Below are 22833 nucleotides of genomic sequence, written 5' to 3'. Positions count from 1 at the left end.
TGGCCATTGGGAATATCGTGATTGAAGTCTCCAGGGCTTTTAACAAGGTGTCCGATGTGAGGGAGGGGAAATGTTCTAGCCATTGGTTGAGGCCTGTTCGTTGCGATGAGTAATCTATAGGCTTTCGGAGAAATTTGTAATAAGTAGAGATCGCTTTTTTAGGTAAGGGAGGAGCCAAGAGCACGTTATCAAGATCGTTGTTCCAGTCTCTTTCTGGAATAAGTTTAGAAATTTTGGGCTTGAATAAAGTTTAAGTTATGAGTGGTTATTATTGGGTAGTCCTTAGAGGCTTCTGAAAAAGTAAGTGGTTTATGAGTGTCAGAGTCTATCAGCTGTCGAACTCTATGTAGTCCTGCGTTACTCCAACTTGTGAAGAGGGGTGGGGCATTACCATCATGAAATTGGGGGTTTCGTATGAAGGGTAGGTGTACCGTATGATGTGGGTTCAGGTGGAAAGAGTGGCGTAAGGTAAGCCAAAGCTTACGGACGGACATTAGGAGAGGATTGAGGTGTATTTCCGGAGGGATGTCTCTGTCTTCTAAGTGTAAGAAAGCAGTTAGTGAGGTGTGAGGTAAAAAGTGTTGTTCCAGGGCGGTATTCGCATAAGTGTGGTTGGTAAGTAGCCAGTCTTTAAGGTATCTAAATGTCGCCGTTTGATTATATATTGATATGTCTGGGAAATTAATCCCGCCATTCCATTTGGGTTGGATCAATTTAATCATTCCGATTCTTGCTCTTCCCTTGTTCCAGATGAAGGTTCGGAACAGTTTTGTTATAGTCAGGGTATCGGATTTAGTGAGTAAGAGAGGCAAGACCTGGATTTGGTATAGAAGTTTGGGAAAGTATATCATTCGCAGCATTTACTTAATTTGATCCCACAAATGAAGATGAAGTATCTGCACTTTTCTCTTCCTCCCACTCTACTACCTCTCCTCTTGACCCTTTACCCTCACAAATAAGTAAATCTCTGTCTCCTGTGCTCATCCCAATCATCTAAAATCTGTAACCTCTCTTTCTCTACTGGTGTCTTTCCTTCATTGTTCAAATATGCAGTTATTACTCCAATTCTGAAAAAAACAGAATTCTGACCAAAGCTCTCTCTCAAACTACCGTCCCATTTCTCAACTTCCATGCACCTCCAAACTACTTGAAAGACTTGCCTACACTCGCCTCACACTCTTTCTTAACTCACACAACTTACTGGACCCGCTTCAGTCATGCTTTCATGCCCAACACTCCACAGAGACAGCACTGACTAAAGTTGTGAATGATCTGATCACTGCTAAGTCTAAAAGCCACTATTCACTGTTGATTCTTCTAGATCTCTCTGCTGCTTTTGACCCTGTTGACCACACACTTCTCATACAAACACTACAATCCCTAGGTCTTAAAGACACAGCCCTCTCTTGGTCCTCATCCTACCTATCTAACAGCTCCTTTAGTGTTCTTTTCTCTGATTCTACCTCCTCTTTGCTACCTTTGGAGTACTTCAGGGTTTAGTTTAAGGTCCTCTGCTTTTCTCAATCTATACCTCATCTCTTGGCAAACTAATCAGCTCCTTTGTATTTCAGTATTATCTGTATGCGGATGATACTAAGCTCTACCTATCCTCCCCGGACCTGTCCCCATCTGTATTGAGTTGAGTCTCTGAACACCTTTCTGCTATTTCAACCTGGATGTCCACTCCCCACCTCAAACTTAATATTTCAAAAACAGGATTAATTATATTTCCACCAATAAATAGTAGTTACCAACCTCATATCTCTATTGCTGTTGAGAATATGACAGTGGCAGGTGTGGAGTTTGATTGGGGCGGTACACATGTCAAACCGTAACGCAGGTGTCCTATGGCGAGCTCAGGGAGGACAGAAACCTCCCGTGGAGCAGAAGGGCAAAAGCTCGTTGCCTAGGTGTTATTCTTGACTCTGAACTTTCCTTTGTACCCCACATTCAATCTGTCTCAAAATCATGCCACATGCACATACAAGACACTGCAAAAACTCTAATCCATGTTCTCATCATCAAACACATTGATTATTGCAATAGTCTCCTTATTGGCCTTCCCCAATACAGACTCTCACCACTACAGTCCATCATGAATGCAGCTGCTAGGCTAATCTTACTAGCTAGACGTTCATCGTCTGCAAAACTACTCTGTCAGTCACTTCATTGGTTACCTGTATTCTACCGTATTCAATACAAAAGTCTTTTACTTACACACAACGTCATAAACCAAACTACACCAACATACATATGTTATCTTATCTCAAAATATCATCCAACACGACCTCTATGCTCCTCCCAAGATCTGCGTCTCTCATCCACACTCATTACTCGCTCCCATTCCCGACTGCAGGACTTTTTTCGGGCTGCACCCACTCTGTGGAATGCCCTCCCAAGCACAATAAGACTCTCCCCCAGTCTCCAAACCTATAAGCGTTTCCTGAAAACTCATCTCTTCAGGCAAGCTTATCAAATTCCAGAACCAGTCACAGAACCTTGCATTCTGGTGGAATCGATGCAATAAAGAATACAGAATCTATCCGTATGTATCAATGCCTATGTCCCTATAGATTGTAAGCTTGCGAGCAGGGCCCTCCTACATTTTGACTGTCTGTAAATACCCTGTTTGTTGTATCACTGTCTCCTTTTGTAAAGTGCAACAGAATATGCTGCGCTATATAAGAAACTGTTAATAAATAAATAATAATAAATAAATGTGTCTTTCATAAGGCTGATCTTCCAGCCCTATTAGTAATGCACAATGGCCCTCATTCTGGTTGGCTCGCAAAGCATAATTTCTTATGTCTATGAGCAGATCTTCAACATCGTAATGTGGCGAACCAATCAGAATAAGGGCCAATGTGGGCCCTGAGATGATGACATTGATTATATGAAAAATATTTACACACTGCCCACAAGTAAGACTAGGCACTACACTGTGGATGAAACACTTTATTTCTATAATAAGTTAGATGGGCAGAGGAGTAATGAAGGCTGCTACTAATGGCCCCAGCTGTACTATCTTTCTCTCTCATATTATAGACTGTAAGCTCTGAGGACCAAAGCAGCATCTCCCCAGAGAGCTGAGCAGCTGTCAGCACATATTAAACATCCATGTAACCCGGGTAACTGGGGTGTGCGCTCGCAGCCAATCAGACTGCGAGGCTTACAGCCCAATGACCACCTCTATGCTCATTGGTTATCCGCTAGCCAATGGCAGAACGCCGTGCCCAGGCAGCGTCCAGTCGGCGCGCTGCAGGTCATGCGCCTGATTGGGCAGCTCGAGATGAGAGACGGGAGGAGTAGCAAGATGGCGGGTGCGGCGTTTAGGGCTGTTCGCCCCTGGGGCCGGCAGGAGGTTCTGTGCGGTATTCTGCTACATCTGTTGGCGGTCCTGCGAGGCACGGGGGGCGCCGATCAGACGGAGGAGTATCTGAAGAGAGAGCACTCGCTGAGTAAGCCGTACCAAGGTGAGATTGGGAGAGAGCTCCGGAGGCAGCCGTCCCCGGGGGGGAAAGGTTTGCTACAGGCGGGTGACTGGGGACTCGTGTCTAGGTCAGTGGTTCTCAGGATCCCGCACAGGTCACGTTACCTAGGTCACCCTGAAGCAGCGCTATGTATCACCTGCTGTCACATTCTACGAATCCGCGGTTGACCTGGAAAACATGCCCTGTGCGGGTTCCTGAGGAGCGAGCGTGAGACGCTGCTGTGCTCTAGGAGAGACTGGAAAAATCGCCGAGGTGATGAGGAGGCTGCTCACGTGCTGGTATGGATGAAAGGAGGCTTATATGGGTTATACGGGGCCATGAATGAGGGGGTGGGGGGTCTAGATTGGTATATGAATGAGAGGGAGGTGTATAGGTTATTACCCGGTGGCTTGAACGACAGTGGGGGTGTAGAATACATGTTATACCACTGAATGAATAGGAGGTGGTGAATAGATAATGTGTACTAAGAATGATGTATGGGGAGGATGAATGGTACCGTAGATGCTGTACAGACTGGATGAATGAGAGCGGGACCGTAGATGCTGTATGAACGGCATGAATGGGACTGTAGATGCTGTATGAACGGGATCAATGGGACTGTAGATGCTGTATGAACAGGATGAATGGGACTGTAGATGCTGTATGAATGGGATGAATGAGAGCGGGACCGTAGATGCTGTATGTAGGGGTGAATGAGAGCAGGACCATAGATGCTGTATGAACGGGATGAATGAGAGCGGGACCGTAGATGCTGTATGAACGGGATGAATGAGAGCGGGACCGTAGATGCTGTATGAACGGGATGAATGAGAGCGGGACCGTAGATGCTGTATGAACGGGATGAATGAGAGCGGGACCGTAGATGCTGTATGAACGGGATGAATGAGAGCGGGACCGTAGATGCTGTATGAACGGGATGAATGAGAGCGGGACCGTAGATGCTGTATGGACGGGATGAATGAGAGCGGGACCGTAGATGCTGTATGGACGGGATGAATGAGAACGGGACCGTAGATGCTGTATGGACGGGATGAATGAGAACGGGACCGTAGATGCTGTATGGACGGGATGAATGAGAGCGGGACCGTAGATGCTGTATGAACGGGATGAATGGGACTGTAGATGCTGTATGAACGGGATGAATGAGAGCGGGACCGTAGATGCTGTATGGAAGGGATGAATGAGAGCAGGCCCATAGATGCTGTATGGACGGGATGAATGAGAGTGGGACCGTAGATGCTGTATGGAAGGGATGAATGAGAGCAGGACCGTAGATGCTGTATGGAAGGGATGAATGAGAGCAGGACCATAGATGCTGTATGAACGGGATGAATGAGAGAGGGACCGTAGATGCTGTATGGAAGGGACGAATGAGAGCGGGACGTAGATGCTGTATGGAAGGGACGAATGAGAGCGGGACGTAGATGCTGTATGAACGGGACGAATGAGAGCGGGACCGTAGATGCTGCATGAACGGGATGAATGGGACTGTAGATGCTGTATGAACGGGATGAATGAGAGCGGGACCGTAGATGCTGTATGGAAGGGATGAATGAGAGCAGGCCCATAGATGCTGTATGGACGGGATGAATGAGAGTGGGACCGTAGATGCTGTATGCAAGGGATGAATGAGAGCAGGACCATAGATGCTGTATGAACGGGATGAATGAGAGAGGGACCGTAGATGCTGTATGGAAGGGATGAATGCGAGCGGGACCGTAGATGCTGTATGGAAGGGACGAATGAGAGCGGAACCGTAGATGCTGTATGGAAGGGACGAATGAGAGCGGGACGTAGATGCTGTATGAACGGGACGAATGAGAGCGGGACCGTAAATGCTGCATGAATGAGAGCGGGACCGTAGATGCTGCATGAACGGGACGAATGAGAGCGGGACCGTAGATGCTGTATGGACGGGACGAATGAGAGCGGGACCGTAGATGCTGTACGGAAGGGATGAATGAGAGCGGGACCGTAGATGCTGTATGAACGGGATGAATGAGAGCGGGACCGTAGATGCTGTATGAACGGGATGAATGAGAGCGGGACTGTAGATTCTGTATGGCGGGATGAATGAGAGCGGGACCGTAGATGCTGTATGGACGGGATGAATGAGAGCGGGACTGTAGATGCTGTATGGACGGGATGAATGAGAGCGGGACCGTAGATGCTGTATGGACGGGATGAATGAAGCGGGACCGTCGATGCTGTATGAACGGGATGAATGAGAGCGGGACCGTCGATGCTGTATGAACGGGATGAATGAGAACGGGACCGTAGATGTTGTATTGAAGGGACGAATGAGAGGGGGACCGTAGATGCTGTATGAACGGGATGAATGAGAGCGGGACCGTAGATGCTGTATGGACTGGATTAATGAGTGTGGCAGTGAACAGGACCTGGATCACCTGTTCACACTGCTCCTGTACCTGTGAGCGTCCTTGGTGAAATCCCGGAACATTGGACCCTTTACCGTGTTGTTGTGTGTTCATGTGCAATAACCTGGGAAATATTTGTCTGCATGAAAGGGGTATGGGAGAGGGAGAATAGTTGCTCTGTTTATGGTTGGGGGGGGGGGGGGGGAATGAGAGTGGTAGAATAGTTGCTGTGGGGGGGGGGGGGGTGAATGAGAGGGGGAGAATAGTTGCTATGTGTGGGGGAGAGATGAAAGAGGGAGAATAGTTGCTGTGTGGTGGGGGGGATAAAAGAGAGGGAGGAATAATTGTTGTGTGTGTTTGGGGGGGGGAAGTGAATGAGAGAGGGAGAATAGTTGCTGTGTGTGTGGGGGGGGGGAGGTGAAAGAGAGGGAGAATAGTTGCTATGTGTGTGGGAGAGATGAAAGAGGGAGAATAGTTGCTGTGTGGTGGGGGGGGGGATAAAAGAGGGAGGAATAATTGCTGTGTGTGTTTGGGGGGAAGTGAATGAGAGAGGGAGAATAGTTGCTGTGTGGGGGAGATGAATGAGAGAGGGAGAATAGTTGCTGGGGGGGGGATGACTGAGAGGGAGAGTAGTTGCTGTGTGTGGGGGAGAGATGAGAGGGAGAATAGTTGCTGTGGGGGGTAAAAGAGAGGGAGGAGTAATTGCTGTGTGTGTTTGGGGGGGAAGTGAATGAGAGAGGGAGAATAGTTGCTGTGTGGGGGGGGGGAGATGAATGAGAGAGGGAGAATAGTTGCTATGAGATTGGGAGAGTAGATGCTGTATGGGGAATTTAATCAAGGGTGCTTATACGTTGTAAAAGTGTATGCGTGAGAGAGAGAGCATAAATGCTGTACTGGAGTTATAAATGAGAGGGGTGTGCCAATGCTGTACAGGGGAATGAATGAGAGGGGTGTGCCGATGCGGCACCTGGGTAGATATGAAATGGGGGTAGCATTCTAGCTCTGTAACTTTCAAAAGATTCCTCTTTTCTACCTGGGGTGTCGCTTTCTGCTTTGTGCAGAGTCTGTGGTCTGTATATCAGTGCTGAGATATATACCACTGTGTTGGAAGCACCAAAGCAGAGAGCGACACCCCAGGCAGTAAAGAAGAACTGCATGGGTTGTCAAAGGTGCAGGGTGCTAGAATTAACACTAAGGGGGTGTATAGGGCTATACAAAGGTATGAATGAGATGGAGAGTGAAGATGCAATAGAGAGGGTATTTAAGATGGTGGAAATGTAGGGGTGTACAGAGGTATGAATGTGATGGGTCATGTAGAGGCTGTATGGGGTGTGGGTGTGAATGAGAGAGGGAGTGCAGGTGTGTACAGAGGTATGAAAGTGATGGAGCATGTAGGAGTATTCAGATGTATGAGTGAAAGGGGGCAAGGGGGCATGCAGCTGCTGTTCTGGGCATAAATGAGAGCGAGAGTGCAGGGGTGTACAGCGGTATGAATGTGATGGGGCATGTAGGAGTATTCAGAGGTATGAGTGAAGGGGCATGCAGCTGCTGTTCTGGGTATGAATGAGGGGGAGTGCAGGGGTGTACAGAGCTACTGTGTGAATGAGAGGGTGGGTGTAGATAATGTGTGGAGGTATGTAGGGGTATTCATATAGATGCTATATTGGAGTATGAATGGTTAAGGGAGTGTAGATGCAATACATTTATAACTACAATGATATATAGGAATGTTGAAACCGTGTAGGGTGATAAATCAGATGGTGAGATAATTATATGACTTAGTGACAGTAACGGTGACTTGCAATGACCCAGTTCCCTGGGAACAGGAGAAGAAAGAAGTTGCTTAGTGTGTGTCGGAGCACTGTGGGACAGTGAGGGGAGAGAGACAGGAAGGTGGAAGATCCTGCTCATCATTAGAGCTTACTTGGTAGGTGAGAGGAGGTGGCGATGAGGAGAACGGACAGCAGGTGTGAGCGTAGAGAGTAAGAAGGGTCAGTTGCCTTTAAAGATTGAGCGGAGGGGTGTTCCGGTCACATTTACTCTGATATGTAGGTCCTGATTTAGCTTGGCTCTAGCCTGGCTTGTGAGACTAAGGAAACTGCGCCTCGTGGTGAGGTCCTTGGCCTGGCCGCTTCTGGAAAATGGGGGCGACAAGCCAGCCTTCTCCGCGAACGCCTCTGCCCGCCAATCGTTTTGTGCTGTGATCACAGAACCCGTCCTGTGCATCGGGCGTAATGCAGGTTTGATCACTTATGCGATACAACCTGAAGTAGACCCGCAGTCTGTATTGCGCTCCAGAGGAGGAAAGCTCCCGAGCAGCACATAAGTCTCAGATGCAGGGGTGGGTAATCAGCGTATATAGAGGGACGGATCAATGAGAGGTAATTTGAGGCACAAGCTGTTGTAACTAACTACAGTCAGGAAAGGAAATGGGCTTCAGATGTGCAGCATTGGAAGCTTTCTTGAATTTGAACAATATTGATTATTCTGGCCATTCTGAGGTTGTAATATCGCTTAATGTGTATGCTCAATATAATTATCTATGTATGCTCCTGTGGGTCATTAACAATGTCCAGCGTTGTCTGTGCATGTAGCTCAATTTAGCTATATCATCAGTGACCGCATGTACAGAGGGGGACAGGATGACGTAGCTGAATATCGTTCAGTGTGTATGCAATATATCGTATGTTAAGGACACAGGAAGTACAAGGGAGATTTTTTCCACAACATCGCTCATGGAGTGAATGGTCTAGTGCACAGGTTCTCAAACTCTGCCCCCAGGACACCACTCCAGTCTCCTCGCAGAATCACAAGTGAATAACTAGCTCTGCCTGTGGATCTTTTAATATGGGTCGATGATAAATGAATGCACCTGCCGGGTGACCTAAAAACCGTGAACTGTGTGGGATTGAGTTTGAGAACCGCTGGTTTAGTATGTACCTGTTTTAAGTGATTCTGTAATAGAGGGTACTAATGTCAGGAAGATAGTTTAAAGTTGTTGGAGAGTCTGAAAATGTTCCTAATGTTTACTTTCATATAGATATTTATTTATGTATAATGTGTTGTTTATTTTGGTTCTAGGAGTGGGCTCCTCTTCGTCATCATTATGGGATCTAATGGGCAATGTGCTTGTTACCCCACAGTACATACGTCTTACACCAGACATGCAGAGTAAACAAGGGGCTGTCTGGAACCGTATGGTAAGTACATATGCCTTGCTGTATCTCGCTGTGTATTAAGCATGGCCATGTTACTCAGGGGTTTAGTAATATGTAGAAATGGGAATAGTGATGTTGGCTGCTTTGTACCACCTCATGGCTGCTAAACTGCATCTACAATTTGTCGTCTTGGAGCTACTAATGAAATTCACAGCTATTACTGTAAATCTAATGGGAGCACATATAACTGATGGGTAAGAGTGTATCAGTCACACTACCAAACCTCCTGGCCATGAAACCCTCTGCAGGTTTTTTTTTTTTTTTTTAATAATTGGTAACACTGCATGTTACTGTGATCCACTGCTGTGTCTGGATGTCTGCGGAAACCACGCCCCTGTTTTCTGGAGTGCTGCCCGTCACCGCCTCCACATGCCAGCAGTATGTCATAGTGCGGCTTTTGGGACACCTAACACTAATGTTTAGCGTAAACATTTTAATTAGCTTCCACCTGTGAATGAGCCCTAATAACAGAACCTAGTGGGAATGTAGATGTAGTAATGGTGTGTGTATCTTTCCAGCCATGTTATCTTAGAGACTGGGAGCTACAAGTTCATTTCAAAGTCCATGGACAGGGTAAGAAAAACCTGAACGGTGATGGCTTTGCTATCTGGTACACCAAAGATCGAATGCAGCAAGGTGAGCACTCTCCTCTATTTTATTTTTTCATTATGTTATTTGAATATGTTCTCTGAGTGTAACGTGAACGTCTCCTCTATGGCAGGACCCGTTTTCGGAAGCAAGGACAGTTTTGTTGGTCTGGGTGTGTTTGTGGATACATACCCGAATGAGGAGAAACAGCATGAGGTACGTGTGTTCCTGGCCTCTGGTCACTGGCAGCATCCATGCTCATGTGGACATTACTGTGACAGTGCACCGACCACTTGTAGTACTTCAATGATGTGGCCCCAGACGCGGACATCCCAACAAGAATTTATCTGCGTCACCAAGCTTATCTTTTGTGCTTTCTGCCCATGAGCCCGGCATCTATTATGCCCCACCATGCTTTACTCACAGGCTACCATTCATGAGTAAGAATAGGGACTGTGGGGCTAATTCAGACTGAATTTGTAGCCCTGGCGAATATCGGAGGGCTGTGAATGCTCACGGTTCGCAGAGCGCGAGCCCTCCGTGAGATTAGTCAGTGGGCAGCAGAAAACCCAGATGGCTCCCGGCCTTTGGGAGGGAGGAACACTGACGTCACCAGCAGTCCCGATCTCTCCACAGCCATCGCAGCGCTGAGTAAGTCCCAGCTTCATTCGATGGTTGGTGATTCCAAATGAATTTCCTCCTCTTCGCACACCTGCAATCGCATTTGCAGCTGTGCACAGGAGCGGGACTTCACTCAGGTGGGGAGGTGGCTACCTGATCGCTGGGCTCCAAAGATTCCCAGCCCAGTGATTAAGGTCCGAACAAGGCCCTGTGAGTTAAGCATGGTGTCTTTTATAAAGCGTAAATAGGACAGAACTTGAGTTTAGACTTGAGACTAAGGTACTGTCACATTATTGACCTTGCTCCTGTTTATGAGTTAACCAATGCGCATGCTGCTTAATTAGCGACACTTCCTAGAATTGTTCGAAGACTAGACAATTACAAACCAAAGTATAATGCAGGTAAACGGCAGAGGGAGTATTGATGTGAATAATTAAAAGTTAAGCCCTGTGCACACTATGCAAAAAAGGCTCTTGATATACACAATAACGATATTGTTACCATTGTGTACGAACAAGAACGATGTACGCTCCCACGGGTCATCAGCCCTTTTTCTTGCTGTACATGCAGTCAAAATTTGATATGCACCGTCATAAACGACATGGGCAAAATGTGACAATGTACAGATGAGAAAGTGGGTTGATGTTTATTGCATAATGTGTATGCTGCTTAAGTGTTATCATGGTGGACTCCATCTGCATACACACTGCAGGATAAAGGCAGGCAATATAGGGTGGTATTCAATGAGGCTGATTCGCCAGGTTTTTATGGCGATTGTGTGCTGTAAGGCAAATTTTTGACTAAAACGGTGAATCACCCTATTCAATGACCAGATGGCGAATACATTTCAAGGTTTTTTTCGCCATGATTCACCGAGTAGCAATCGCTATCTTTTTATAGTGAAGTGAAATGTGAACTTTTAAAATAAAGTGTTTTGTTTTTTTACATTTGGTGTAAAAAAATCAGGAATTTTATTCTGAGGAGGGGCATGCTATTTTTATTCATGTGCTGTAAGCACATGAATATATATTTAATTAAAAAAAAAAAATATATATATTTTTTTTTAGGTACTTGTGAGTTATCCGGGCGCCCGATTTTTGGTCGTATACGCATCGCATCGCATGGCATCGTATGTTAACCAAATGGCATGCGATGCGACGCGACGAGATGACCACCCGAACCCGATTTTACATCGGGTACCATGTAAAGTGATCACGTCGCATCGCATGTTAACCACATGGCATGCGATGCGATGCGATACCACCCGATTTTTGCAGTGTAAAACCCCCCAGAAAGTGTCCCAAAAAGTGACACAATGTCAGTCCCATCCCCATTGTTAACGCCACTCCACTATCAACGTGAACCCGAAGCGTAGCGAGCCCGCGAGGGGCGGCGGTACGCGTCCTCCGACCTTTTCATGCCCTACTATCCACTAGGGCGTGGAGTGAGAATATAATAGTGTGGCGAGCGCAGCGAGCCACCGAGCCCGAAGCGTGGCGAGCGGACACGGATACCTTCACAGGTAAGCGCGTCCCTTCGCGGGCTTCACAGGTGTCCATGGCGACGTGGACACCTGTGAAGCCCGCGAAGGGACGCGCTTACCTGTGAAGGTATCCGTGTCCCCTCGCGGGGCTCGCCACGCTTCGGGCTCGGTGGCTCGCTGCGCTCGCCACACTATTATATTCTCACTCCACGCCCTAGTGGATAGTAGGGCATGAAAAGGTCGGAGGACGCGTACCGCCGCCCCTCGCGGGCTCGCTGCGCTCGCCACGCTTCGGGTTCACGTTGATAGTGGAGTGGCTGTGAGCATCCAATATCATTCATCAATATCATGCATATCTGACACATTAAGGACAACTGAATTAAAGGTAATAACTGTGTAATTAACATATGAATGAAATAAATTAGAATAACAAACAATCATAAAGCACACAATAATCAATCAACATCATGATTTATCAAGTAACGTGAGCGCATGCAGAATGCGCTCAAATGCGTTGTCTCCCGCCAGGCACTTTCGCCACACGAACTCCTGCATGTACGAATCTAGATGATGGCGGGCTGTGCCCCGCTGGCGTTTGTTGCGCCATTTTGCACAACCCCATAGTCTCTCAATGTTCTGGGTGTGTGCACCAGTCTCTGGGTCGACGAAATTAAAGCGATGATTTACCCGCAAGTGGCTGTAACCAGCCCGCTCCAATTCAGTAGTTTGGTAGGCGCGCCAGCAATCACTGACGATGGTGCTGCCAGGTGCCACGTGCTCCACAATTGCACCAAGGAGAGTGGGTGCATCTCGCTTGGGAACTGCGACCATGAAACAGTCCCCTGTCTCCCGGCACACTCCTCCGAACACCCACTGCTGTGGGAGTACTCTGCCAACATTGGCCTTGCGCTTTACAAACAGGGTTTCGTCAACCTCCACCATTTGCCCTGGGCCTCCAATCTGCCGTTGAGGCTGTGCCATTAAGTCACATTGGCATGCCTCCCGCATCAAGGCGTTATAGAAAATGGTGCTTTTATTGCATAGTTTTAAATTCTTAGCACAGAACTCGATTGACGTCAGTTCATCGCACCAGCACCAGATGAAGCGCAGGATAGTCATGAATGGGAGCCTGCACCCAGGATAGAATAGGGAGGCCCGCAGACTCTGTTTTTTGCTGCAACTTTTAATATAGCAGCGCCATTTGCGCTCTGTCAGGGACAGGCGCATAGGGTGGCCATTTGGGCATGTGGCAGTCAATGGGAGCAGCCCTTTCTCCTGCAGGAATACGACTGTCTCTTCCTCAGTTTTTGGGAGGCTGAAGATGCCATCAACCAAAGCCATTTTGGCAATAATGGTGTAAGGGCCGAAATGGGGCAGGTGTAAGGGGCCAAATGGGGCAATATTGGGGTAAATGTCCAAAAATTCACCTCACAAATATACAAGAACGCTGTAAATCAATATCTCTCTCTGTAAAACACTTGCTCTCTCCTCTGGAAACTACCTCACACTGATATTCTGCCAGATGTGCCAGAGGGCGGGTTTAAAAATGGGCGGGAAGTGTAAACATCGCGTCGCATCGCATCCCATTGTATACCATACAATAAGCATACGATGCGACGAGATACGACACGATGGAAAATCGCGTCGCATCGCGTCGCATCGTATGCTTATTATAATGGCATGCGATGACCACATCGGGCGCCCGGATAACTCACAAGTACCTTTTTTTAACACAGAGCAGCCAGCAGGGGGCCGGAGCCGAGCCGCTCATTAGATATTCATATATTCACTTCACCCGATCATTACATATGCATGATCGGGTGTAGTGAATATACCCGGTCCCCTGCTGGCACCCCCGGGGGGACAGCCTGTGCTGCCTGGCACCCGGGGAGCCCACCTCCCCCCCACAAACGTTCTGGGGCAGGCAGGGAGACTTCCATCTGCCTGCCTGCCGCCGTCCTTAGGCTCCCTGCGGCATCCGCCGCAGGAGTTAAAATTCGCCGGCCTGACTCGTTGAATACTGGAGCCGGCGAGGCTCCGGAACGTGGCGAGCAGTGGCGAATGTGCAGCGAATCCTAAACAGGATTCGCTGCACATCGCCAAAATGCTCATTGAATACTGCCCATAGTGTTCAAGTTACTTCCCTTGAACTTCCTGGAGCTACAGAATGAACATTATAGTATATATGTGTATTCTTACACTGAATGCTATGCACCTGGTCATAAACTACACAGGCAAAATTTGACTGCGTGTACAGATGCAAAAGGGGGTCATTAACGACCTGCTGGAGCAATTATCATTCATACAATGAACGATTTGCATCATAATCTTGTTAACAACAGTATGGTTATCGTGTATATCGTCTGCCTTTATTGCATACTGTGATCGCTGTTGTGCCAATTCCGCAGTGCATTTGATTATCGAATGGCTGCTTTTGTACGGATCATTCTGCACGTTTGGGCAAATGTAGCGACACATGGAGTAAATATCCAATCGCAATCCCCTTTGCAATTTGATGGACAGGAAGTAGCAGTTTGTGGGTGGTAACCGGATGATTTGTGGGAGTGTTCAGGGAGGGTGTGTGATGTCAGCGCCGGCTCGATCAGCCTGATTCTGTCGCAGAGGTGTGGGTGGGTCAGACTTTCTCACATTTGCACAGGCTGGGAACATCATTTGATGGTAAATGAATTGCTTATGGATGTGCGACAGGATAGCGAATTGCGTAATTTTTGTAATTCACTCACAGATTTACACGGGGCTGGGTTTTCTTTCCGTCTGTGCAGTGGCTACTCGGTTATCTGCAGTCAGACCTGAATTAGTCCCTGTATATGGGGCATTCCTCCTAAAAGCAACCCTTATGGGGCTTCCTACCACCATGCATTAGTTTAGCTGAATGGTTTATGACTAGAGAAACATAATGAGCATCTGTCCCTCTCACTTGCATATATAAAAGCCTCTGTAATCTCTTGTGTGTCCTGCGTGTTACTTAGATGCATTGTTTGTGTATTGTTTGCTTTCTTCTCTGCTTCTGGATTGGTGTCTCAGAAGAAAAGGTACTCCGCAGGGAACCAGGTATACCATCTGCCTCCTGTCTGTGTAATGTGCTAATAATGATCCCTCTGACATCTGTCCTGGTTTATATCTCCTTTATCAGACATTCCTTCATGATTATACTAATAGAACCATACATCAGCAATCACAAAGCGGATCCCAAGATTTTTTCACCTTATTTAAGGATTGTCCAATACACCAATATGTGTGCCCTATACACTGGCGATATATTAGCGATTTGCAGATCATTTAAATCCAAACATCGGTTATGCGAATCATGAACCTGCCCAACTTGGGGTCATCCTTTTACCATTCACCTGTAAAGAAAAGATGGTTCTGTTGTCCAAATGGTCTGCAGATCAGCTGATCATTACCATAGGTTGTCTATCTACAGCTCCAGTTGGTTTGTGAAATCCATCAAAGTTCGCCAACCTGACTGACAGAATTCGATCACATTTTGGTTGGAATCCTTGATTGGTGAATCCCATACATTGCCGGTTTTTAGTTAATCTGCCAAACGCAGAATTCGCTCAGTTGATTGCTGCTATATGGATCCCATAACGCCCGTCTAGCATTGTGTTGCTGTGCTATCGGAATCACTTTTTGGGCTTTGAATCATCTGGTGCAAGGTTCTGTGATTTAACATTTGTTTTATTGTCTTCCTACCAGCGCATATTTCCTTATGTGTCTGCTATGGTGAGCAATGGGTCACTACCTTATGACCATAGTCGGGATGGCCGTCCTACAGAGCTGGGAGGATGTACGGCCATGGTGAGGAACCTCAACCATGACACTTTTCTGGTCATCCGCTATGTCAAGCGCAGACTTACGGTAAGGATTTCTTTTGAGGAGCATTTTCTCGTTCTGTCTCATTAACAATCTGCACCACTGCATGGTTCCTTACCTTGCTTGTGTCCGCTCTCTCCTGCCCATCCATTATTTCTCATCTGCCTGGCTTTGTATGTACGACAATAGGGGTTGTATGTGGACTGAAACAGCGTGGGGAACTTGTATGGCCTATCTTTCCCTTCCAGTCCAAAGAAATGGAAGTAACAAGACCCAGTTCTCCTTGATAAGGACCTAGGCCACATGCCATGCTGTCCTCACCAGAAGAGTACATGAACAGAACTATCCTTTCCATGGTGTCCTCTGATCTATAGAATTCCACTTCACAGCACTTTACATTTTGTTACAGGGGGGATTTCCAAGTGTAATATAACTATATCATCCATCTGCCCTCCGCCACATTTAGTATATACAGATCCCCTCCATAGAAGCCGAGACGTCAGCTATCTCTGAGCATCAGATATAACATCATCAGATATAACATGGTCTCTTAACTACTTGGGTGCAGGAAATAGGATACAGGGGTAGAAGGGAATTTTGGACGTAGAGGGATTATACTGATTCACTCGTAAAAGACACAATCACTCACTAATGGACAAAACCATGTGCACTGCAGGTGGGGCTGATGTAACACGTGCAGAGAGAGTTAGATTTGGGTGTTCTATTGTTTCTGTGCAGGGTAAATACTGGCTGCTTTATTTTTACACTGCAATATAGATATCAGTTTGAAGTACACCGCCCACCCAAATTTAACTCTCTCTCTGCACATGTTACATCTGCCCCACCTGCAGTGCATATGGTTTTGTCCGTTAGAGAGTGATTGTACCTTTCCGAGTGAATCAGAATAACCCCCACAATTCTAGATCTCCTCTCTTATCACTGCTTTCTTACTATACGTTATTGCTTGCCCTGCTTATCTCCTCCATTCCCTCTACTTTCCATTTGCAGATTATGATTGATATTGATGGGAAACAGGAATGGAGGGACTGCTTGGATGTACCTGGTGTGCGCCTGCCGCGTGGCTATTACTTTGGCACGTCTGCAGTAACCGGGGAACTGACAGGTAGGAATATTTCAGTCAAAACGAATTTGCCTGCGAGTCAGATTTATACTGTACTGATAAGTGGCACTTATACTGTCACAGAATGTAATACATCTCTGGGTAGGGATACTTACTGGTAGCGGTACTTCAGTCAGGAAAGGTCGTCGTGTGGAAACTTATATTTATGTCCAAGGTCAACAACGGAATATGCTGCGCTATATAAGAAACTGTAAATAAATAAAGGTCTGCTCATATTTGCTGTAGCTAGGACTGACACTGTTACTCAGAAGGAAGTGTATGCCCCCTTGTGGAAAAAACGGATCACACTGTTTAATAGCAATCACTCTGGAGAAGATGGAAACGGGAGCGCGTATAGAAACATAGAGCTTGACGTCTGATAAGAACCATTGGATCATCTAGTCTGCCTTCACGTCGCCTTGTACAGCACTGAGTGTTCATTGTCAGGCTTGTCCAAGTGTGCAACCCTGTGAAAGCCTCTGTGATTCGCTATTACCCCTGAGCACAATATGTAGATCTCATGCTGATTCAGTCTGCAGTCAAGCAACTGAAGGTTAATTTGGTTTCCTAAGTTTGTTAGTAATCATTATCACCACCTTAATGTCCGGCTTTTCTTCACACCATTGCTTGGGGGTTTTGAAATGTCTCCCCATAGTATAAGCAATGACCAACTGAAACATTGACACTGAGTCGTGTGGCAGTTGGTCCAGCTTTCTGCTGGGGATGTTATTGTGTTAGCATATCAGTGTCTGCATCTCCTGACTTTGCCTGTGAGCAAAGTATGCAAATCGGCAGCACAGATATAACTCGCTGATCAAAATGTAGGCTTTATAATTGAGCTCATACAACAATATTTCCATCCAATCCCCTGCACAGACAACCATGACATCATCTCTCTGAAACTGTACCAGATCACTGTGGAGCGCTCCCCTGGAGAGGAGAAGCTGGACAAAGAGGTCTTCATACCGAGTGTGGACAACATGAAGCTACCAGGAGGTGACTGAAGACTTGTCTCTGTTTACTTGTTCCAGTTACTCTTCTGTAGTGTGAGCTCCTGTGCTGTGTGTTCTATAACTATACCTCCTTACTGTTCCTTAGTGGAAGACCCTGAGGAGTCCATGAGCGGGTTTGCCCTGTTTCTCATTGTCTTCTTCTCGTTGCTTGGATTAATGTTTGCTGGTGTTATCTTGCTCATCGTGTACAACAAGTGGCAGGAAAGAAGTCGTAAGCATTTCTACTGAGACTGTAGGGATGAATGAATCTCACCGCACTGCTAGGACTTGCAAACTGATGGATGGGCGAAGAGTCATTCTGTGAATGGGTCAGAATACGAGTCCTTCTAATCTGTGGCAAGAAAAGTCTTTGTTGTTTTAAACACTGTTTGTTGTTTTGTAAGCTGCTACTGGTGACTTCTCCATCTGTATGTATGTACGTCTTCATATTTATATCTATTTGACGTGTGCCCGTCACCTAGACACAGAGGAGATAGGTGGTTGGTTGAACCATCTGTGATGAGAATGCAGCTGATCAACCTTTAGTTACCTCTGATGTCACACACATCCATAATTCATAATGAATTGAAAGAATTTCACTTCATCCGTCTGTCTGCCTCCATCGTGTGTGTGTATGGGCGGCCGCCTCCCTCCCTCCCTTGTGTGTGTATGGGGTGGCTGCCTGCCTCCCTTGTGTGTGTATGGGGCGGCTGCCTGCCTCCCTCCCCGTGTGTATGGGGCGGCTGCCTGCCTCCCTCCCCGTGTGTATGGGGCGGCTGCCTCCCTCCCTCGTGTGTGTATGGGGCGGCTGCCTGCCTCCCTCCCTCCCCCGTGTGTGTATGGGGCGGCCGCCTGCCTCCCTCCCCGTGTGTATGTATGGGGCAGCCGCCTGCCTCCCTCCCCCGTGTGTATGTATGGGGCAGCCGCCTGCCTCCCTCCCCCGTGTGTGTGTGTATGGGGCAGCCGCCTGCCTCCCTCCCCCGTGTGTGTGTGTGTATGGGGCAGCCGCCTGCCTCCCTCCCCCGTGTGTGTGTATGGGGCAGCCGCCTGCCTCCCTCCCCCGTGTGTGTATGGGGCGGCTGCCTCCTTCCCTCCCCCGTGTGTGTATGGGGCGGCTGCCTCCTTCCCTCCCTCGTGTGTGTATGGGGCGGCTGCCTCCTTCCCTCCCTCGTGTGTGTATGGGGCGGCTGCCTCCTTCCCTCCCTCGTGTGTGTATGGGGCGGCTGCCTCCTTTCCTCCCTCGTGTGTGTATGGGGTGCCTGCCTGCCTCCCTCCCTCGTGTGTGTGTATGGGGTGGTTGCCTGCCAGCCTCCCTCCCCCGTGAGTATATGGGGTGGTTGCCTCCCTCCCTCCCTCCCCCGTGTGTATATGGGGTGGTTGCCTCCCTCCCTCCCTCCCCCGTGTGTATATGGGGTGGTTGCCTCCCTCCCTCATGTGTGTATGGGGGGGGCCACCTGCCTCCCTTCCTCCATCCTGTGTGTATGGGGTGGCCGCTTGCCTCCCTCATGTGTGTATGGGGCGGCCGCCTTCCTCCATCCTGTGCGTATGGGGCGGCACCCTAATTGAACAATAGCACTAGGCCAAATTGACTTTGTCCTTTCATCCAGGTAACTTCTATTTTAATACTGGTTTCCTAGTGCCGTTGTCCCAAACCATCCTTGCCCAACAATCAACATTAATTTAGGTTGTGTTTTTTCCCCCCCTTTTTAATTGCCTGTAAAAAAAATCTGCATCATATCCAAAGACAATGCCGGCATGTACAGCGGTGCTGAGTGTCCTTGTGTAATATAACCGTGTAATTTGTTTGTTTTCGAAATGTAGTTAGTACGTGTGAGTTTATATAAGAATATCAGCTAGTCATAAATACATCTGTGTGATGAGAAATGTAATGTCAGATTGTAGTTCCTTCATAGGAAGGAAACTGTGACCTATAAAACACTCGGGGCAGATGCGATGAGCGGCAGGACTTCATGTTGTGATTTAGCTTCAGGAAGTGCCAGCGCCTATTCAGATACTGCCGTGGGTGCTTTCAATGCAGATTTCTGCGCACAGCATCCTGAGGTGTGAACAGAAATCCACATGAATTAGTGCTTCCGAAACTAAGCATTGGGGTGGTTACTGCATTGCTCTGCTCCTGGGAGCTTATTAGAGGAGCTAAACCACATAGTAAACCTGTGGCTTATTGAATGGGAGCTTGGTGACCTATCAGGGTGTGAGAATCCGAAAGGGAGATGTTTTGGGAGAGTTTGCCCATTTTCTTTGAAGGCGTGTAAATGATTGCCGCTTTAAAGTGAAAACTCCCAAAATCTCTCACTCTTTGATTCTCACACCCTATTACATTTGTCCCCTGATCTGAAATATGTACGACTTAAAGACCTCATTGTTCCCTGTAGAATAGGATCAGAGATCATCGCTGCTGTGTACGGATCATGACCACAACATCCATTGCTGCTTAGTGCCTGTGTTGCCATAACTCTTGGCTGCACCAAAAATATGTTCCAGTTGCAAGTGGAATAAGAAGCAACCTCTGTATGAGCGGTGCACATATATAGAGGCGTAAACATATATACTAAGCGTACGTCGCTGCCTCCATGATCTTCCTGCCCCCTAATCTAACCACATTTATTAGCTGTGGTGAGAAATGTAACCTACACAATCTTAGAGATCCCTCCGATGCTCACACACCACGAATCTGTTGGCGTATCCTGGTTACATGTACTATGCACTGATCTGATATTTAGATGAGCATTACTTGATCTTCTGTTATGCTTCTAAGGGTGCAGTAAATAAGCAGGGATAATATGCGACAGCCTGAACTTTTTTAAATGATTGCTACTATAGAAATACAGGGCGACTCGCAGAGATCCCCGGAAAGCCTGCACCTCGTTCTCTGGTACATATTACGCCGATATCTAAAATGCCAAACTTGGTAATTCTGGCACATCAGATATCGTCCAACTGCATTAAACACTGTTATGCGAGTCCGTTTGTTTGCTTTGGCAGGGGTTTGCATTAAGCACTATTAGGTGCTAATATATTTATTTCCAGGTCCGTTCCTTAGTGGCAGCTCTCAGTTACCAGTAGGCAATGTGATCTACTATTGGTGAACGCACATATAGCTCAGTATAATGGACTGGCGGGGAGAGCAGCACTTTAATTATTCCATTACAGCCTGTTTCCCCTCTGTGCTCATTGTTACATAATTCCTCAGATTCTATTTGTTCTACATCCTCTAGAGCAGGCATGTCCAAACTATGGTCCTCCAGCTGTTGTGAAACTACAAGTCCCATCATGCCTTGCCACAGTTTTGCTATTAGGGAATGGTAAAACTATGGCAAGGCATGCTGGGATGTGTAGTTTCACAACAGCTAGAGGGCCAGCGTTTTGACATGCCTGCAGTCTAGACAAACCCATGTCATGGGATTGTTAGTGAGAGAATATAGGCGTGCATTACTTTCTGGGGTCTTAATTCATTAAAATTACCTCACCTGCCTGTATGGGGTGAGAAGACCCTTCCACCTGATAACATGGCCGCTCTGTGTTTTTGTATACGAATCTGTTTATGGATGGTCTCTGGTAACAGATAATGTTCACAGCTGATCGCCTGTCCACGCTGCCTTGTACCTATATCACAAGCATTCAATGCATTACCTGCACAATAGTGACTTGTGTTTTATTGGTCATTGCCTTACTGAGCTGTTACATATGACTTTGGATCTGTACTATTTATATAAGGGTGAAACCAGTGAAAATTCAATAGACAGTGACCCTGACACTATTGCAAACTACCGTCCACTGGGCATTGCGCTTATAACAGGACTGGGGTCATGCTTTTCATTCTACAGCTGGAAAACAGCAGACTATTCTTATATCTATGTATTCTATAGGGGATTGTATCACTTCTGACTCAGGGAGATAATCTGTCCGGGTTTGGCACTGAATTTTATACTGTGAATGTGTAATTGTCTTCTGCTGCCTTTATTTCCTCTCTGCTTGTGCTTTTCAATAAACCCATGTTCTGATAATTGTGTTTTATCTGTGGTTTATGTACCCTGGTTCCAATATATAAAAATGATGCCTGCGTTTTCACAACTGAGAGGTAGATTTATAAAGCAGTGATAAGGGAGGAAAAGTGGTCCATGGCAACCAATCAGCTGATCTGTATAATATTATTTTATGCAAATTATAGATGTTACGTAAGTGCTGATTGGTTGCCATGGGCCACTTCTCCTCTTGCTCACTTCTCATTCCTTATTACTGCTTCATACATCTACCGCTGAGCGATTGTCTGCAGACTGTGGGGGAAATTTACTAAAGGAAATTTGTAAAAAATAGGTGTATTTGTATCCAGAAATACACTTATTTTTGACATTTACTATCCCGAAAATACGGCAATTAGTATTGATCGCACATCAATAGGACTACGAATTGCCGTATTTTCGATATAGTAAATGTCAAAAATAAGTGTATTTCTGGATACAAATACACCTATTTTTTTTACAAATTTCCTTTAGTAAATTTCCCCCTGTGTGTGTGCACTGTGATCACACTGCGTGAGCGTCAAGGTTTCTTTTGCGATCACACTCGCAGTGAGGATAAAATTGCAGAGTGGATGGAAGATAGTGCCCATTAATGGGAATGGCGGCAAAAATGCAGGCTTGCCATGGCCGTTTTCAGGGCGTGTACAGTTGCAAGAAAAAGTATGTGAACCCTTTGTAATTGCCTGTATTTCTGCATAAATTGGTCATAAAATGTTTTCTGATCTTAATCTAAAAAGACAAACACAGTCTGCTTAAACTAATACCACACAAACAATGATATGTTCTCATGTTTTTATTGAACACACCATGTAAACATTCAGAGCGCAGGGTGGACAAAGTATGTGAACCCCCTAGGCCAGGCATGTCCAAACTATGGCCCTCCTAGATGTTGTGAAACTACAAGTCCCATCATGCCTTGCCACAGTTTGCTATTGGGGAATGCTAAAATGATTGCAAGGCATGCTGTGATGTGTAGTTTCACAACAGCTGGAGGGCCGCAGTTTGGACATGCCTGCCCTAGGCTAATGACTTCTCCAAAAGCTAATTGGAGTCGGGAGTCGGCCA

At 46.8% G+C, this 22833-nt stretch overlaps 1 protein-coding gene across 3 annotated transcripts; it reads left to right on the top strand.

Moving 5' to 3' along the window:
- The first annotated feature begins 3246 nt into the window (after nt 1-3246).
- Nucleotides 3247-21753, top strand: LMAN2L (lectin, mannose binding 2 like). 3 transcript variants are annotated; one of them, XM_083184614.1, is made up of 9 exons: nt 3247-3473; nt 8951-9069; nt 9606-9723; nt 9809-9891; nt 14828-14851; nt 15500-15661; nt 16625-16739; nt 17613-17732; nt 17835-21753. In XM_083184614.1, the coding sequence occupies exons 1-9, from the start codon at nt 3266-3268 to the stop codon at nt 17975-17977; spliced, it is 1092 nt and encodes a 363-aa protein (XP_083040740.1). In that variant the 5' UTR covers nt 3247-3265; the 3' UTR covers nt 17978-21753. The 3 variants fall into 3 exon arrangements, with proteins under 3 accessions (XP_083040740.1, XP_083040739.1, XP_083040741.1); XM_083184613.1 differs by having other exon boundaries at nt 3248-3473; nt 14825-14851; XM_083184615.1 differs by lacking the exon at nt 14828-14851 and having other exon boundaries at nt 3249-3473.
- The last annotated feature ends 1080 nt before the right edge of the window (nt 21754-22833 follow it).

The sequence above is a fragment of the Crinia signifera genome, chromosome 4 (genome assembly GCF_055691185.1).
Source record: "Crinia signifera chromosome 4, ASM5569118v1, whole genome shotgun sequence".
In the NCBI taxonomy this organism is placed as follows: Eukaryota; Metazoa; Chordata; class Amphibia; order Anura; family Myobatrachidae; genus Crinia; species Crinia signifera.
Note: the sequence above shows the minus strand (reverse complement) of the source record. Positions and strands in the feature narration are given on the sequence as shown.